The 21,020-nt window shown below is 37.4% G+C and overlaps 1 protein-coding gene across 1 annotated transcript in view; it reads left to right on the forward strand.

Annotated features, from left to right (window-relative positions):
• LOC126299332 (uncharacterized) overlaps nt 1–21,020 on the forward strand; it is a 793,355-nt gene that overhangs the window by 569,564 nt on the left and 202,771 nt on the right. Inside the window, exons 53-54 of the mRNA XM_049991162.1 lie at nt 12,241–12,412; nt 18,422–18,603. Of these exons, the coding sequence (XP_049847119.1) occupies nt 12,241–12,412; nt 18,422–18,603 (354 nt within the window). The remainder of the gene's footprint in view (nt 1–12,240; nt 12,413–18,421; nt 18,604–21,020) is intronic.

Below are 21,020 nucleotides of genomic sequence, written 5' to 3' on the forward strand. Positions count from 1 at the left end.
CAATCCAAATGAACCAAGGGCTACCAACAGCATCTCATCAATGACCACTCAATGAATTGTGCTTTGTGTGGATGTCTGCAGCAGGTGCCTGGTTCATGCACCCATGCTGACTGCTGTTCAGTGGCAATGAATGCTGAAATTTTCTTGCCAATACCACGACTCTATGGCCTTTTCATATGAATCATGTTTGTGCTCCATCAGACACATGACCATTAGCAGGTATGTCCCTGCAACAATCGCTGAAAGTGACCAGGCCAGAGAATGGATTGTTATTAACTAGGTGATGTTTTGTGTTGCATTCCCTGGTTAATCTATCATGCTGGGTAGTGCAGTAGATCAAAATAAGTATGCATCTACCCTTGGGGATGAAGTTCACTCTGGACTCAGATTCGGGAGGACAATGGTTCAATCCCGCATCCAGCCATCCTAAATCGATCCGGGCAAATGCCGGGATGATTCCTTTGAAAGGGCATGGCCGACTTCCTTCCTCTTCCTTTGCTACTCTGATGAGACCGATGACCTCACTGTCTGGTCTCATCCCCCCCAAAAAACACAACAACAACCCAACCAAGTCCACTCCTACATGCATTTGTTTTTTTCTTGTCACAGTGGCAGGATAATGCAACATTCACACAGCTATCTGTGTACTTGTGTGGTTGCAAGAGCACCAGAAAGAGTTTACCATACTCCCTCTCCACCAAACTCCCCAAATTTAAATCCAATTGAAAATCTCTGGGACCACTTTGACCAGACAGTTCATGCTGTGGATCCTCAACCAACAATAATCCTAGCACAGCTGGCCATGGCACTGGAGTGACATGGCTCCACACCCCTGTCAGTACCTTCCAGAAGCTGACTGATACTCGTCTTTCACATCTGTGCTGCTAAAGTTTGTTATTTAAACTTTTGGTAGGTGATCACATTAACGTAACTGGATTGTGGACTAACACTTTTAGTCCCAAGCCAGAGTGCTGTGAGCATCCCATGCCCAAGCTCCACTCATCTTCCTCCGTTTGCTTTGTTTTTGTTGTGCTCACATCTAGTATTCGGGCTCAGTGTGCTGTGATCTGCCCACTGTATGGCGTTGCCATCATGTGGATATTTCTGAAACTATTCCGGCATTGTTAAGGACAATCCTCAGTTGTTCAAAACCACTTTACTGACACGTGGTGCCATAGTTTTCATGTATTTCTTGTTGCACTTGCAGTGCATTTTGATATAAATATGTCAAAGTTTTTGACTAATACTGAGATTGAGAAGCTTTTGAATGAGGCATTGAAGATTTCAGTTCCGAAGGGGACATTTCTGAAAGTGAATACAGTGATTTTGCTTCTGAAGTAGACTCAGGTACAAAAGCAACATTATTTTTACTTTCCATCGTTATACATTGTTTTGTGTAATAAGTCTGCTATTTAGGTTACATGTCCATTGCATTTTCAGACGAAATATCACCTCCGTCAGTATATAATGCAGTGCCTAATACTGAAGGCAGTACTTCAAATGTAGTGCCATCTAGAGAGTCACCACGCAAGAGAAGGCGTTCTAGTGTTCCAAAATCTTCAGATGCAGAATTAGGGTGAACTATATTGGACGTGCAACCTTCATTGCGTGAATTCAAAGAGGAAAGTGGATGTGTGGCAGAAGTGGATGACAGCAACAGTCCTTTCGATATTTTTTTTTCATTTTTTATCCCTAAATCAATGGTAAAACACATCAATGCAGAAACTAACAGGTATGCAAAATCTATTGGAGATAAAATGAAAAGATTAGGCAAAATGAAACCCAATAGCATGTGGAGCTCATTGACTGGGTTACAGCTTCATGAAATGTATGTGTTCTTTGCTGTCACAATCCACATAAGCGGGGTGAAGGAAAATAGGTTGCGTGATTACTGGTCTACAAACAGCTTTGTTTCCATGCTTTTCCAGGTTCAGTTATAGCTATAAATGGATTTTTTGCTATTATTTCTTGCCTACATATAAACAACAATGCCTCATACATTCCAAGAAATGAACCTGGCCATGATCCCATGCACAAAATCAGACTATTCCTGAATCATTTACTCACACAGTTTCCAGCATCGTTTTCACCTGAGGAAAACCTCACTATAGATGAAGGTGTCTGTGGATTCAGGGGAAGAGATATTTTTCATGTCTGTATAAAAAACAAACCTGACAAGTATGGTATCAAACTGTTTACCTTGTGTGATGCAAAGACAGGATATGTTTTATGCACTGAAGTTTACACAGGTAAAGGGCAGGAAGACAATTCAGTCACTGACCTTTTTCAGAGACTTCTGTCTGGCTACCTCAAAAAGGGACATACTGTTTATATGGACAGATATTACACTTCACCTGCTGTTTTTGATTTCCTGTGGGAGAATAAGGTGAAAGCAGTGGGGATGTGCATGCCTAATCATAGAAGACTGCTTAAGCAAGGTGTAATCATCAAAAAACTGAAAAATGGTGACTGTGTATTTATGAGGAAGGAACATTTGTTGTCCCTGCAGTGGAGGGACCCAAGAGATGTTCTGTGTTTGTCAAGTCTTCACAAGATGACCAAAACAGGAGTAGAAGTACGTAGCAAAATGGGGCTGACAAAGAAAATGAAACCTGATGCCATTCTAGACTACAACCTCAACAAGACAGGTTTAGACAGAAATGACCAACTTATATCTTACTACGTTTCTGAGAGACGACAAATGAAATGGTGGAAGAAACTGTTTTTCCATCTTTTTATAATGGCAGCAGTGAATGCTTTCATCTTGCATCGTAAAACAAGAAACAGTTAGAACAAAGACAGCCATTTGGCAAATTTTCTTCTGCAATAGGTAAAGAATTTTCAAAGAAAGGTGCTGTACATCTACATACTGCTACTCCCCAAAATGTCTGTAGCATCAGACTTCTAGGAAGTCATTTTGCAGACAGGTTTCCTTCCACTGGAAAGAAGGCACATCCCACAAGAGTGTGCAAAGTCTGTGCAGAAAAACAAAACTGTCCAATTCAAAGTCTTCAAGAAAAGAAACAGTATGGTGGATGGTGGTGTCCTGACTGTAAAATTCCACTGTGCATGCCAAAGTGTTTCAAATTGCACCATACAAGGGCAAATTACTGTTAAATGTACAGATAAGAATCTGCACAGAATTTTTTTTCACTAAATATGTACTGAAATGTAAATAAAATTTGTGTCCTAAATTTGTATTTAAGTGTGCTTTATTTTACAAATGGATCAAATAGGAACCTTTCCCTCTAAAACAATGTTTCCATATCTTTAAATAAGCTTATAAGAATGAAATGGTAGTTAATTAAAGAGATGCCAAAAATGCCGGGGATTCTGTTACATGCATGCTCCAAAGGGCTTGGGACTCAAAGTGTTAAATTTTAGTTGAAGGTCAGAATAACAATAGTACTATTTGTGTGGTTTGTTACTCACCAATATGCAGTAAAAGAAAGTGTTGGACATTTTTCATTAGCCAGCAACAACAGATGCTGTTATACTAGGAAGCCATAAAAACAGGTTTTTCTTCTTTTTTTAATTTTTTTTTAAATCCATAAGCAGGCTACTGAGATGGACAGAGAATTGTTCTGGTTGTATACTAATAAATAATGGATGTCATGGATCAGTAGCTGGCAAGGTTTTCAAAGCCTTAAAATCTACAAGTTTGCTATCCAAATCACTGTCAAATGCATGACAGAGAGTAATTCCCATTGAACCACTTATTATGATTTCTTCTCAGTCCATTTTCATCTGAAGCATGGGAAGTATGATTGCTTAAATGTCTCTTTGTGTACCATAATTATCACAATCCTGTCTTCAAAGTCCCTTTGAGTGTGATACATAAAGTGTTGTAGAATATTCCTAGATTTTGCACTATTCCTTGAAACATGGTTAACAGACTCTCATGGGTGAATTGGTGACTATCTTCAAGCATCTGCCAATTCAGGCTTTTCAGCATCTCCATAATGCTTTGTCGGTGGTGAAACAAACCTATGACCATTTGTGCTCGCCTTCTTTGTATAATTGAATGTCTCCTGTTAGTTATATTTGTTAAGGTTCCACAAGTTTGAGCAATATTCAATGATGAGTCACATGAATCTTTTGTAAGCAATTTCCTTTCAAGGTGGCATTCTTCAAGTATCCTACCAGTGAACCAAAGACTGCCATGAATTTTAATTTGGCTTAGCCTATGTGGCCATTCCATTTCATATCTCCACAACTTGTTACACATAGGTATTTTTATGATCTGACATTCCAATTCTGACTCATTTTGTGCTGTATCCTGGTACTAGTGTGTGTGTGAGTGTGAGTGCACCAAGTATAGTGTTGCTTCGTGTGTGTACTTAAATCAACAGCCACCTATACAAGCACAGGCCAGCCCCTAGAGGCTGCCTGTTTGAAGTGTAACATAGCATAGTCTCCACTCCACCATCTTCCAGTGACTCGCACCTATATACACACTATTTTCTTTTAGTGTGTACTGCTCATGTCACTTCTTCTGCATATCACTTATTTTGCCCCTTCTCTATTATTCTTATGCCTTGTTACATGTGGAGTCATGAGAGACTTATTTCTGTTATTGTCCAGAGATTTATAAATAAAGCCATTTTTATGTTAGTTGGATTGGTCTCATGTGTTACTAGGTTATTACATTTTGCTATTGTAGTCTTAGGTTACTTTCTTTATTCATTTTGTGGAGTGCAAAATTGTATGTTGCGGAACATTTGAAGCAATTTACCAATGTTTGCACAAGTTGTGTTTGTCTGTAAATTTGTGCAGTTTTTTTGAGATAAGGCTTCATTATACACAACTGCATCATCTGCATAATGTTTGAGGTTATGATTGACATTATCTGACAGGTCATTTATATACAACATAAACAGTAAGGATCCCAAAATACTTTCCCGGTGTGCTCATGATATAACTTCAACATCTGTTGATGACTCTCCATCCAAAATCACATGCTGCATCCTCATTATCAAGAAATCCTCAAAACTGTCACTATTATTGTAATTTCATTAATAGGCAATGGCGTGATACTGAGTCAAATGCTTTTTGGTAGTTGGGATATACTGCAACTACCTAATTGCCTTCATCCATGTCACATGAAGAAATCATGAGTGGTCTGACCAGCAATTCTTTTGCTGGTCACACTTTTTTTTGTTTTTAGGAAGTGTGTTGCGGTATTTTTTCAGTAGTTTCTCAGTGCTACCAGTATTAAACTGTGACAGTACTTACAGAATTTCCTTTGCAAAAGAACATTTGAAAACAGAGATGTGCATTTCTGATTTTAGTTTGATACATTTAGTTTTACTACATGTGTCATCCATGAGTGTCTGGACACTACCTTTGGTGTTACTGACAGTCTTTAGCTAAGACAATAATTTCTGTTTTGTTTTCTGAGAGCTTTTTCAATACGTTTCTGCCGTGGTAGTCATAGAAGACTTCACCTATTGACCTTTTGATAGTGAAGTGGACTTTACATTAGCATCTTTCTATCTATACTCACATGGTTTGTTTTACACCTGTAATGCAATAGTCTTTATTGTTTAAAAAGTTACCTGAGAGATGCTATATATCAAGAAGTGTAACTCCCCTGACATGCTCTATTGGGTTCGTGTACATCTATATCAAACAACTGTACAGCATAATACCAATGTTGTCACTTTCCTGTATTACTTCATGTGTGTACTGAGGGAGGGAATAATTAATATCCACATGCCTCAGTATACACTCTAATCTATCTTATCTTATTCTCATGATTTCTGCTTAAGATATTTAATGACAGTATAATGGTTGCCCAATCTTCTTCAGGTACACAATAGGGCTTTTGAAAACTGCATTGTTTTTCTTCCAGAGATTCCTGTTTAAGTTCCCTAAGCACATCTGCCACACTTTTCTATTCGGTTATAGTGACATGTTGTGATCCTAGCTGCATATCTCTGAATTAAATAATAATGCTCAAAAAAAAAAAAAAAAAAAAACCACCCCTAGATAAACCATTACAAGCGCACTTAAAACAATGGAGTTCTGCCCCTGGACTTGATAACCACCTAAATTTTGTTAGGAAGTGAGTCTTCCAAGTTGTACAGGTATGACACATCCAGTTTAAGCCACTCACTAAAGACTTCATCACACAATTCTACCAAATTGTGGAGATACTGATGTCAGCATTTTACCTGCTGTTCTGACATGTCCCTCAAATTTTCTATGGGGTCAAAGTCAAATGATTTTGTAGGCCAATTGAGATGTAATAGAATGGGGGCTTGTAAAATGTAAACTTTCATGGCCAGAATTGTCATAGTTAATAAAATATTCCATGCTATTATGCCATTGTCGAAGGGATTTCACTTTAAAACTTGGTGATTCATTCCCATCTGCTGAGTACTTTTTCAAGGGAGATCGTAGCTTTGTTGAATGTCTAGTTTGCACCCTGGATTGCTACTGACTACAGCAAAATTCTGCTGCCACGAGCTTCTGTGCAGGGGTGTGACATTGCTTGTTTTCAATATGTGAGTGCAATTGGCCATTGTCGACTGCTGTCATCTGCTGTTGCTATCATCCCATGGTGGAAGACTGCTACACATCATCTTCAGCACTGGAATTGAAATTTCATTCAATTTCATGCCCTCCTCCATCCTATTGAAATTCCTGGGATGTTTCCCAGTGTCTACGGCCTCTCTGTATAGCCTTTAGTGGTATCCACTTGCGGCTGCCAGTACTTGAGTCCTATCAAAATGAATTCAGTGGTCTCCTGGCTGTAAAGCATGTTCCACAACAGCTGATGTGTCAATCTTCCCTCTTCTGCAATTTCCCTTATGCTCTTAGAGTAGTTTTTTCACAGTTCTTGTTATAGAACCCACATGCACTTCTCCACAACCACGTGGAATCCTATAAATTCCAGGTTTTTCTAGCAGTTAGCGAGTATCCTTGGCTGATATTAGGTGATATTGTATCTTAAATTTTCTTGATGTGCTAGTGTTGGTAGCTTGGGCCACACAGTTCATTGAAAACACACGCACAAAGACCATTATCTACATTGGGATTTGAATCACCACCCACAACAAATGTGAAGCATCATTAAAATGTTGGAGGATAGACCAATTAAAATCTGCGAACCAGAGCTGCTTGATGCAGAATTAAAATATCTCACTAGTGCATTGCTCAAGAATTATTACTCATTCGCTGATGTGGAAAGAGCATGAAGACCACCACATAGAAAGCATAGTGATGCTCAAGTGCCAGTGGAATCAAAAGTTGTCCTGCCATTCATTAAGGATGTGACTGACCACATAGGAAGAATTGTGAAAAAGCAAAACATCATGGTAATTTACACACCCACACAGAAGATACAAGATCATCTGAAATCAGCCAAGGGTGCTCACCAACCACTGGAAAAAGCTGGAATTTATAGGATTCCATGTATTTGTGGGGAGGTGTATGTGTGTACTACAAAAAGAACTGTGGAAAAAGACTCATAGAGCACAAGAGCAAGTGCAGAAGAGGAGAGATTGACAGATCAGCTGTTGCAAAACGTGCTTTACAGCCAGGAGACCACGACATTCATTTTCATGGGACTCATAGAGACTGTGAAACACCCCAGGAATTTCAATAGGATGGAGGAGGGTGTGAAATTGAATGAAATTTGTATTCCATTGCTTAAGAAGACGTGTAGCAGACTTCAACCATGGAATGGTAGTAACAGCAGATGATGGCAGTCCACAATGGCTAATTGAAGTCACATGTGAGGTCATGCCACTGTATGGAAGCTAACAGCAGCAGAATTTTGCTGTAGTCAGTAGCAAGCCAGGGGTTGAACTGGACATTCAACAATGCTGTAATCCTCCTTGAAAATGTCCTCTACAGATGGGGACAAATTGTCAGGTTTTAAAGTAAAATCCCTTTGACCATGAGATAATAGCCCAGAATATTTCATTAATTGTGAAGGTGGTGTTGAGGAAACCAGTGAAATATTCTTCCAGCCCATTGAACTTTGATGTTGTTGTCTTTATGTGGCTGTAGTAAGGAAATAGGTGGTGTTCACCCATGATTGTAATGTAGGTACCTCTTCTAAGAATTAGGCATTTTAGCTGCATTATCACAACACATGTATTCGCTAATGAAATTCATCATAAATAATCAATCCAAAAACAATTATGTCCATATCACAACAATATAGGAGAGAATGATCTTTATTAAAGCTTTATTAAAGCTCCATCCATGATCTTTATTAAAGCTCCATCAGTAAACACTTCCGGGCTAAATTGCCGTGGTCGATCTGTAGAACTTCTTCTGCCTGACGTTTTGTTCTCAGGGAGAAGAAGTTCTACAGATTGACCACGGCAGTTTAGCCTGGAAGTGTTTACTGATAAAGACGCCGGCCATGAAAGCCTACATGGGATGATTCTTATTAAAGCTGTCAGTAGCTTAGAAAGGAGTTCAGTATGCAACAACAAAAACTTTTCATTATTTGACCAATAACATAAAATATCCTGACAGGTAACAAAGCAAGTTATAAACCTAACCTAAAATATTTTTGCCTGGACAAATCCTCCCATGGTCAAATTTTAATTTAAAAATTGTTGCTTGCAAACAATAATAATAATAAACTACTATATAAAAAATTAATTTGTAAGTTTAGCTGCATAAGTAAGACCAAAAAATTAATATGTTCATTAATGTTAATCATATATTTATATCCTTTAAACTGACTTGTTCAAATAATCTATGGAACATTTAATTAACATAATATCACATTATTCAATATTATTACTAATGTATAACAATAAGTTTGTCCTGCAAAGAAATTCATCAGTGGAATAGAAGAAGTTGGCCACCAATAGTCTCTAGGCTCCTCTTAAATTGAACTTAAAATTAGCAGTTAAATTTGTTATGCCTACTACCAATTTATTGAAACTGTGTGTTCCTGAATTATGGACATCTTTCTGGATGAAGGTAAGTAACTTTTAAAACATTGTGAAAATAATTTTTATTTCCGATACTGATTCTATGAACTGAGTTGTTGGTTTCAAAAGGATATATATTTTTTATGACAAATTTCTTTAAGGAATAAATCTATTGGAAGCAGTAGTTAGTATGAATAGTTCCTTATACTGACCTATGGTGAACATTCCTGAATTTATGCCACAAATAATTTATGATATATGTTTCTGGGCTAGGAAAACTTTAGTTTGGCTTGTTGAATTACCCCAAAAAACAATCATGTGGAACATTATGGAATGAAAGCAAGTGAAGATGTTAGTTTTTTATTATTATAGCACATATGTCTGACAACATTTGAATCAAAAATAATAATTTGTTTAGCACTTCAGCAGTTTTGCAGTATCCTCCACCCAGTTCAGTTTATTAGCAAGCTATAATCCCAAGAATTTAACACTGTTAACTTCCTCAATCTGATTGTTGTCATATTTTAGACATACACTGGTGGGAAACCTCTGACAAGTTCTTAACTGCATATTTAGTAACAAAGAATGGGCTAGAAACCATTTATTAAAGTCATGAAAATTTCATTCTTTCTAAAACTATGCTTTATTTGTTATTTATTTCACTGTTTTTAACATATCTGAAGAAATCAAACTTAACAACCAGTAATTTTACTGATGAAAGATCATTAATATACACAAGAAGTAGTAAGGGCACCAAAAATGGGACTGCACCTACTCATCATCACTGATTTTGTCCAAATCTGTTGGGTATGCAGGGCTTGGTGAGAAGTGAAAGTGACAGAAGTGCAAGCTCCAGATGGCTAAGCATTTAGGAAAAAATAATATTTTTGGTGTGGACTGGCTGAGGCATGAGCCATTGACTTTAGTCTGGTCTCCAGATAGTGGTTAGCATAGCAGAAATGGTACAGAATGGTATCCCAAGGGTTTGAGTTCGAGTCCCTATGCAGAAACCTTTTTCTTTATTTCTTTTCAGTTTTTACATTACTTGCTATGCAAAGACATCAAAGTAATACTCTGTATAATGTACTTGTGAAGATTTTCATGAAAGACGTGAAAACAAAAGCAAAGGGAAATTTGGAATTGCAAGTAAATCTCCAAGATAGGTTTCCACTCAAATGCACTCCATTAGTGCAATCGTGCAATGCCTATTTTAATCATCAGGTAAGGAATTTAATCAAAAAGATTCAAGACTGCTCTTATCTTATAAAGAGGAAAAAATAAGTCATATCCTGAGATGATTCCATCAAAATACATTTAATTGTACATCACCAGCTATCCTCACAAATATTTGGCAAAATTATGCACTGTGCGTGGTTCAATGCCAAACTGTTTGATAAGAGACAACCTTTTTTGTATGCGAATTTTTTTTTCCACAGTAACTTTAAAACAACCATATAACTGTAAAAGTTCTGCATTTATAACGTTTGAGAGATGGTGAGAAATTTACAGCTTCCCGTGTTTTTTCAGTGAATATCACCACAGCACATGTATATCATCAACTGTAAAATAATAAATATAAAAAATTCCCACGTATGCCATACAATCCCTCCCTGGAAATTTATTTGCAATCCTAAATTTTACCTTGCCATTCCTTTCAAAGCCTTTCATGAAAATCATGCTAAATGCAATATATTTACCATTATTTTGTTTTATTCACAATGCAGATAACATAAAAATTGAAAATAATAAAATAAATATTTTTCTGCATAGGGGCTCATGCCCCAATTATTGGATTACTGTTCTGTACTCTTTCCTCTGTGCTAACCACTGCTGGGTTCTAGGCTGCAATACATGGTAAGTGTCTTGCTCATCCCACACCAAAAATGCTATTTTATTGTTTTAATCACTGTTCATTTGGAGCTCTCCCTTCTGCCACTTTCATTTCTAACCAAACCTTGCATATACCATACATTTAGATGAAATCAGTTATTACGAGTAAGTGCTGTCCCCTCATAAGATGGAACCATATGCAACACCACATATAATTACGTTCCAGTTGGATGATGCCTCATAGTTTTATAGACGTCTCTTTCCTATTGACACCTTTTGTTTCCTGTCAGAGCTGTAGGATTTGAACTGTTTTCCAGCATTTCATGTTACACAATAACATTCTAATTTCCATCAAAGGATACTGTAATTTATAAAACTCAAAGGCCCTTGACTGATCACAAAATGTACTTCCCCTGTTGAGAGCCCTTCCTGGCACAAAGTAACAATGCGAACATGATCGAACCATGGTACTGACCATCTAGGCATAGTTGGACTACAAACAGTATGAGCCCCATACCTTCTTCCTGGTGGAATGACTGGAACTGATCGGCTATTGGATCCTCTTCGCCTAATAGGTGCTGCTCATGGGTGATTGCTTACATCTTTGGTCAGGTTTAGTGATATCTCTGAACAGTCAAAGGGACTGTGTCTGTGATACAATATCCACAGTAAACGTCTATCTTCAGGAGTTCTGGGATCCGGGGTGATGAAAAACTTTTTTTGATGCGTATATATTCTCCTTTGCATCTGTAAGTCTCATAAGATTTATGTGCTTCATTCATTATATGAGAATTTTGATAAACAGCAATTTACACAACCCTGTTTATACTTTCTGTTTTTGTTTACATACTCCATACGATAAACTTTAACATAGACGTAACTAAAAGTTAAGTGACTAGCAAAGAAACAGAAAATATGATTATTTGCAGTGCTTAGCTTGTTTCCATTTGCTGTTTAGCGTATACAGATCTTCCTTGTGTCAGTACACAAAGATTCTCATATGTTCATGTTTCCTTTCTTGACAGTGAAATGGAATGTATCATAAAATAAGCAGCCCTACTTCCTGTAATTTTTGCAATGTCAAAGGGTTCAATGTAAATGTAGCTCACCATCAATTGTGTGATGTTTCTGAACTGTGAGAAATAAGTGAAGGGAAAGAAATTCAATGGTTTTCTTAATTTGTGGACTTTGTTTGATTTCATGGGCTTGGAACATCAATAGCACATTTGCACTATCAAAACTGAGGCATGCTTTTTTTCTCAAAGTCTTTTGCTGACAGCTGGGTAATTTTTGTCTTGTGTTTTGCAAATCAAATAAACCTGTAAATAGTAGTCTTGCTTAGATAGTTTAATTTAGAATAATATTAATAAAAAATTGTGTATTGAATTGGATTGTAAAGACTCAAAAATCTTTCATTTATGGTACAAATTTTATTTTCCTGTGAATTTTCTATTTTTCACTATAAATTTAACTAGTGAATCTAATTGTTCTTCTAACCTTATTTCAGAAAAGAGCACAGGATGAACTGTCTTTCCTGAAGGGTAAATATTTTGGGAAATATCCAGAATACAAAGTAAATGGGTCAGTATTAAAAGATAAAGAAATGAATGCTACTGGACACTTCTACCTGAACTTCGATGAGAAACTTGTGGCTGTTACTGTTCTAAACCAGAGGCCAGGTAAATAGAAATATTCATCAAATTGATTATGACAACTTGCAGCTTGATATTATTTTATACATTATTTACAGTATTCATTATGTTGTCCAACGGAGTTTGTTGTTCAAACACTACTGGATTTCTAGTGAACATACTGAAATTATTTTCTTCACAATAAATTATGCAGTTGTTAAAAGCTGTGTTTATTATGGCAATTACAATAATTCAGTCATATTTGAAAACACTTATAAAAAACAGAGATAGAAGAGGAATTCAAAAGTCCAATCTTCAGGGTTTTGTGAGTCAGTCCACTACTGTGGATTTAATGAATTTAATAAGTATACTAAATATGTCTGAGAGCTCCCAAATTCACTGCCTGACAAAAAAAAAGTGAAGCACCCAAAAGACCTTGAAGGATGTTGATGTAACTTTGTATGAGATTAATCCCAAAATTAAGGTCTTCTATTTTTTTTGTAAGTGCATAGACCTGTTTATTTCTACAATGGTTTACATCAGTTTACAGCTTGAACATTTATCTATTTTTCGACATAATCACCATTTCTGTCGATGCATTTTTGTAGACGCTGTGGCAGTTTTTGTGTGCCCATGTCATACCAGCTCACCACCATGCTGTTCAGAAAGTTATGAACCTCTTCTTTCACCTCGTCATCTGAGCTGTTTCACTGGGACCATAATTAACACTGACAGGTACTGTGAGACTCTGTAAAAGCTCAAACAGGAAATTCAGAAATGGAGAAGAAAAATGTTGAGCAAGGGTATACACATTCTCCATGACAACAATTGCCCACACATTGCACGGCAAACCGTTGCTCTCCTGCAACAGTTTCAGTGGAACTTAATCACCCACCCACCCTATAGTCCTGACTTGGTGCCCAGTAACTATCACCTGTTCCCTAGGTTAAAAGAACATTTGGCCAGAAAGCGATTCAGCTCCAATGATGAGGTGAAAGCAGAGCTTCATAACTTTCTCAACATCATGGCAGCGAGTTAGTATGACATGGGCATACAAAAACTGCAACAACATCTACAAAAATGCATCAACAGAAATGGTGATTATGTCGAAAAATAGATAAATGTTCAAGCTGTAAACTGATGCAAACCATTGTAGAAATAAACAGGTCTATGTGCTTATAAAAAAATAGGAGACCTTACCTTTGGGATTACCCTCATACATCTATACAACATTGGCAGGTATGTAAAAGATTAGTTGTCCTCATCTGTCCCAGATAGAGCATGTGTGGGACCACCTTTAATGTCAACACTGTACCAGAGCCAGTATCAAGGATATCAAGGACCAGTTACAATAGCTATGGCCCAGCTTGCCTCAGGAGAGGACACAATGGCTTAATGACTCCCTTATCACCTGAATCAGTGCTTGCATCCATGCCAAGGGCATTTATACTGATAAGTGTGCTCATACTGCTGAGTTCTTCATAAATTTGGCCTGACTTTGCAATCAGGAAAATAACATCACATACTCTCTCAGCCCATGAAGTTACATTTTATTTCCTCCTCCCCTTCTAGATGTTCAATATTTTTGTCAGACAGTGTATATTGTAGGAGATATTTTCCATGTTGTCAACTTTTTTGCCTCCAGAATCTATAAAAATACACGTAACAGTGTGGTTCATAGTTAGAAATGATTCTTTTGGCCAAAAATAAAAGACATGTAGTTTTCCTGTATCTTGTTTCTTAAACAGAGCTGTGGTTAATGTACTTTTGAAGTACTGTCTGCCAGGTCATGGTACCTCTTGCACGTTCACCAGATATTTCTTAGTTGTTGATCTGTTCAGCATGCTGCCTTAGAAACTGGTGAGATAAATTACTGTGAAGAAGGGGACAGAGCATACAGTAGCATCTTTGTCCAAAAACAAGCATTCCTTGTCTGGCTCCCCAGCTGCTGAACACTGGTCATGCCAAGAATAGGTGGGATTCATGATACTTATGTATACTGCACCGTTCCATTGAGAATCACTTGAACTAACTTTGTTATTGTAGATTGTAACTACCCACACCATGATGAATGGAATCAGTCCAGTATGATACTGCCTGATACACTCCACTCCTGCAAGGATCCAGGAGAACTTCCATGAAGTTTGGAAGGGAGGAGGTAAGGTACTGGTGAAGGAAAGCTGTGAGGGCAGGTTGAGAGTCATGTGAGGATAGCTCAGTTGATAGAGTAGTTCCCCAATAAAGGCAAAGGTCCAAGTTTCAAGTACTGGTCTGAAACACAGTTTTAAACTTCCAGGAAGTTTGAAATCATCATTCACTCCACTGCAGACTGCAAATTCAATGTGGAAACAATCCGTCTGGCTGTAGCTAAGAAACTGTCTCTGAAGTGTCCTTCCTTCCAAGAATGCAAGTCCCACAATGTTGTAGATGAATTGCTGTGAAGATTGGAAGGTGGGAAATGAGATACTGATGGAAATAAAGCTGTGGTTGTGGAATGTGAGTCATGTTTGGCAAGCCCAGATCTACTATATTTCCAAACCAGGGCAAAAACTTTATAGTGCCCCCCCCCCCCCCCCCAATTTTTTAGTGTTTTAGATAGGATGTCAAAACTTTTTCAAAAAATATGCTTATTTTGTGGTGCACATATTTCTGAAGAGTTTGATATACAAAACATATATGTTCAAGGAAATATAAGACATGTTTGGTTTTATGTGTGCCAAAGTGCAAAGCCATGCCTCTTCACACAGCATTTTTGCATTGCATGTCACTGTATTTTGCTCTGTGGAATTGAAACATGTAAATTTTGTAATGGAAGCCATCAAACCCATATTCAGGACAGTGGAAATGAAAGTGTCCCATGGTGCCTCTGCTGCTCCCAGTCAGCTGGTTTAACATCCTACCCCCTTAAAAAAAACTCACAATTAATGTGGGGTGGGATTATTTGTAATTGGGAGAATAAGATCTCTTCAGAAAATTTGTACACTTTATTGCCTATTAGCTAATAACTTTCTCTTGTGTGTGACACAAAATTAAATACAGAAATCATAAAATCAGAAAAGGCAAGAGACAAGCAAGACAGTACACATTTCTTCAATCCTTAGGTTGCAGCGTAGCTTTACACAGTGTGCTTTCCTTTCTGTGAAAGTATCTATTACCTCAACGAAGTTTGCCAGAAGATTTGCTACATGAAAAATAGAAATGTCATCATCTAATACTGAAAAAGCTGTTAATGTGAATAGTACCCAAATCTGGTGTTGTTCTTGATTTGATTACATCTATTTAATCACTGTTTGCTTGATAAAACGAAATAAGCCTTTCTAATATTGCAGCAGTTGTTATACATGCAAAATAAATGAGACTGTTTTGGCACAAATGATCATTTTTATCTACTTCATGTACATAAATAACACGATAGAACATAATTCATGAAGTACCAATGTATATTAGGCCTACTACAGGCAACAAGTTTTATGTTGGGATACAGTTTCACATTTTGTTTATACACTCCAATTTCCCAAGCTTGAAATCAAAAAGTAATAGTATGAAATTTTTATATAAGTTTAGAATCATCATAATTTTCTACATAATTTGTGCATGTCTAGATTTTTTCTCAACAAACAATCTTGTCAACACTAATTCTGTAACAATTCCTGACATTCTCAAAACTTGTTTCCTTGCTAACTTCACTGACCCTGCCAGAAATACCAGTTTAGTTACCCTGCATTTATTTTCCAGTTTGGTGTTGTTATGTGTTCATAAAACAAATTTGCCATGCTATTCCAAAAATAGAACTTAAGCAGTTGCTAACCAGGGACTGTAGATGCAGCCCTTGGTAGTAGTGTAACAATCTGGCAAAATTTTCTGTTAAAACACTTGGAATTTCATTTTGTTGGATACACCAAGAAGATTAATATGTACCTGTTATACTGGTTAGTCATTTGTTTCCATTCTATTAGTCTGAATATATGGATTTTACTAATAATTATAACAACATTGATCATTTGCACACCCAATCAACCACATAAACAAACAGTGATTGGCATTCACCCATTCAGGTTTATTTGTCTAAGCTCATATGACCTGTCCCCTTGTGTGTGGGAAAGTTTTTTATTTCTAGATGCAAGAGGGATTCCCCTGGCAGAAACATTACACACACTATGCGCTCATTCAAAAATGAACTTGTGATTCATTCAGAAATCAACTTAAAATGTGTTCAAAGATGTTCAAAAACTAATTGGGATGTGCTTCAAAATTGTGTGAGTAATCTATACACCAACTATGAGCTAGATACAAGGCACTTTGTAAAACAAAGTTTTTCTCTTCATGAATATGAATTTGGTGTCCCCTGAAATTGCCGCCCAGGGCAGATACCCACTGTTGTGTCACATGTGTCATGTTATTGACAGGCTGTGTTCTTTGCTGTATCCATGTTATGGAGAGAACCAGTGGATGCACAACAGTTTCCTATTTCTGTCACACCAAAAATAGCTGGAATCACAAAAAAGTGCAATATACTAGTTCCCGATACTCTTTAAGGCATATTCATGACAGTGCATAATTACCAGTATCAGTACCTCCTGAGAATGTGACAGTGAATGATAATAAGTACAGTGATAAACATACAAAATACAGTAGGATGTATCTTGCTGACCCAACATTTCAAAGCCCCAAAACCATGACTGTAGGTAAGAAATGGCCTGCTGGCAATGAACTGATGCCTATACAGAAGAATTAGTGTTAACTGTGGCACAAAATGAAGAAATGAAGTTGGATGGACACATTTCTGTCTGTGATGATTCAGCTTGGCATGGCACACCTCCACTATTTAAAATCTAGTTAGTCATGACTGGAAATAAATATGACATTTCTTTCAGCTATAAAAGTAATTTTGATATGAAACTTCCTGGCAGATTAAAACTGTGTGCCCGACCGAGACTCGAACTCGGGACCTTTGCCTTTCGTGGGCAAGTGCTCTACCAACTGAGCTACCGAAGCACGACTCACGTCCGGTACCCACAGCTTTACTTCTGCCAGTACCTCGTCTCCTACCATCCAAACTTTACAGAAGCTCTCCTGCGAACCATGCAGAACTAGCACTCCTGAAAGAAAGGATATTGCGGAGACATGGCTTAGCCACAGCCTGGGGGATGTTTCCAGAATGAGATTTTCACTCTGCAGCGGAGTGTGCGCTGATATGAAACTTCCTGGCAGATTAAAACTGTGTGCCCGACCGAGACTCGATCTCGGGACCTTTGCCCGCGAAAGGCAAAGGTCCCGAGTTCGAGTCTTATATAAGACTGGGTTTATTATGTGGGACAAAATCTTTAGTACTCTATTGGAAACCTCATCAAAACCAGATGAGCTTCTGTTTATGAATGTGACATACTGCTGTGGTTTTTCTTTTGATTTTTTGCCCCTATACTTTCTACAATATTTAAGAGATTATTACTAATTATATTTGCTACCTGTTACTCATCATTTATAGCCTTTCCATTCAGTTCAACATCAAAGTTATTCTATTCTGTGGCCATTTGTCCTGTTTCCCATTTAACTAAATTCCATAGAGCCTCAAATCTGTTGTCAGAATTATTGATTTCGGACTTTATGTGCATGACGACAATGATGATGATGATGATAGTAATTATAATTATAGAAAGTAAGATATTTGTGAAAGTATGTATACATGTGTGTATTATCATAGACGAGAATGTTTAGAACTGCTCTAGGAAATTTCTGCACAGTAGAGAGCTCACTAATGAAAGGATTAGTTTAATTTCAAACAATAATTTTGTCACTAATCCTTTTGAAGTCCCATAACTTTAGAACTAGTTGCCTTCAATGCTTTTCACAGCATAAACTGTTTGAATTTCACCCAGTGATTTTTTGTGTCTTAAAACAGTATTGATAAATAATATATTGTCTTTATAGTACTTCTTCTATCATAAATCATACACTGCATAGCTGAGAATAATTAAATATTTATTTCTATATCTTACATTAGAGTAGCAATTAATAACAGTACTCTATTGAAATATTTTTCATAAATAATTATTTCAGATGTCTTAGAAAGTTTTTATGTGGATGGAAAGATACCAGATTCTCGCAACACACTTCTAAATGTATGGAGAGAGTATGATGATGTCCATGTGTCTGACATATCATTCTATCTCCGATTAAACCACTCAAGATTAATTACATCGAAACTGCTTTGGAGACCTGATCTTCAAACTGATGTTCAGGTAAGTGAACATCTGTTATAAAGTTTTCTTTGTTAGGTGCTGTCTTCGTATTATTGTGTTGGACTAGATGTCAGATTGCTGTAAGTCTGTGTGCTAAACTTCTTACTCTTTTCAAAGCCACACCTGGCAGTAGCTTATCTGTACTCAAGAGTAAACTCATGGGGTGGCCATAGACTACCTCAAAAGAGGTATGTCCTGTGGATTTGTGCACTCAGCTGTTGTATGCAAAAACGAACATAGTGACCCTATTCTGTGTGTGCCCTGTTTATATAGTAGGATAGCATCCATTTAATCACCTTATGAACTCATTCAACATGGTCATTCACTTTAGGATGAAAAAGTGTGATTGACCATTTTTTTATTCTGTGTAGTTTAGACACTTGTGCAAATAATGAGGACATAAAGTTTGTGCCTTGATCAGTTAACATAGTGTCAGCACTGCCAAATGGAATGCCAGGTGATTTACAGATGCTCTAGCCACAGTCTCAATCCCCTGACTGGTAACTGGTTCTGATATTTGGTATCTGGAGGATGAAATTATTGGCAGTATGTACATGTTTCCTTACTGGATTTGACAGAAAGGTCCCATTATGTCAAGAGCCACAGTTTTGAATGCTGCAGAAGCATCTGTTAAGGTTTGCAAAGGAATTTATGACCAATTTAGCTGTGATTTCTCACCTCTTGGTGAACATTTGGACATACAATGTCATGGAACTGACCAAGGCACCAATTTCATGTAGCAATAATAGTGTTTTTAGCCTGTCTACCACCATAACAGGCTTGTATACTATCATGGCATTGAGAAATAGTTTGGGATTGGAGTGACTTCGATATCACCAACTAATTTTCAACAACTGGAATCCTTTCCGTGGGGATCTCTTAATTTTGGTATTAATACCTCATAAGCTTGTACTTCTCAGACTTTCTACCAAGGCTATAAGAATTTTGGTGCAGTCCTCCAGGCTTGTGGCATACCTCATAGTCAAATTTGACTAGTTTTAAAGCCCAGTGTGTCAGGTGGCTATAGGGGTCTTTTAAATTTGTCATCCATAACAAAGCAGCTTGGTCAGTTACTGTGGTAAATTTAAAGTAGTTTACGCAAAACATTAAGGCCAACAAGTATTTTTCTGTGGTACTGTAATTCATTTCGGCTTTATTGGACTGCTATAAGCATAAACAATAGGTTTTTGTTCACTGTCATCCTCTTGACATAAGAAAGCACCAGCAGCATACTTCAATGCAATGTATGACAGTATAAATGTTTTTTTTTTAAGTCCCGATATATCAATAGAGCTGAACTCATCAGAACTCCTTTAACAATTTGCATGGTGGTTTCATAGTCTATGGTTCACTCAAATGTTACTCTTTTCTTTAATGCTTGGTTAAGGGTTTAATCACAGATCTCTTAACAATGACTCAGCTAATCTCTGAAATGTTTTGAGTGTGTTCCTTTAGCCAAAATGCATTTGTAAAAACTCACACAACCCAGAGGTTACAACAGAAGCTGTTTTAGGTTGGTCCTGAGGAGCTGTCAGAATCTGATGATAGAGTAGTGAAAGACTTGCAGTTTCCTAATCTATCCAATGCTCGCATGTCCATGCACACACTGTAGGATTTCTCTCCATTAATAGACTTCTTCAGGACAATGGCAATCATACTCATCCAAGGGCTATCAGATGAGTGAATGATTCTGAGACCAAGTTGTTGTTGGAGTGTTTCTTTCACAATGGACTGTAATTGATACAGAATTCTATATGGTCTCTGGGCAGATGGCCTTGCATTTCCAGTGGGAATCTCATGATATACTAGATCAGCAGATGGAAAGTATTGTCTATCTTTGAATTGTCACAAAAATTCCTGCAAAACTGGTTATAAAAAGGCCTCCTCAGAGTCTTATTCTGCAGTTGTTGCGACAAAAGTGGTGTGATTGTATACACTTCTTTGGCTGCTAACGGTTCTCTTCACTTTCTTTTCAGAAACAGTTATTTTTCACTCTTGGCTGCCTCTTGCGTACTGGCCAGTATGGTTCCTCTGGGTATTTCTACATCTCAGATTCCAAAATTATCCACACACAGGAATTCACACTTTACTCTCCCGTGGATTCTACTCGGCATAGGCTTCATTCAATATGAACTTGCAGTTTGTTTATGATGTCATTTCAAGATAGCAGGTCAATCAAAAGGAAGTTCCCCATAGGATTCTGCATTAGAAGCCTTCCAGTACGACCATCTGTTTTTACAGAGGTGGTTGCTTTCAACACCAGGCTACCAGTGTGTTGGAATTTCAGGGAATGAGTCCCTTCCCCAGATTTCCTTGCATCTTTATGGTGCTGCCACTGCCAAATTGGTGAATTGCTTCATTGAATTTGACAGTATGTACTGAAAATCAGTCATGCCCTTGTATTGGTATAAGAAATA

The sequence above is a fragment of the Schistocerca gregaria genome, chromosome X, assembly GCF_023897955.1.
Source record: "Schistocerca gregaria isolate iqSchGreg1 chromosome X, iqSchGreg1.2, whole genome shotgun sequence".
NCBI lineage: Eukaryota > Metazoa > Arthropoda > Insecta > Orthoptera > Acrididae > Schistocerca > Schistocerca gregaria.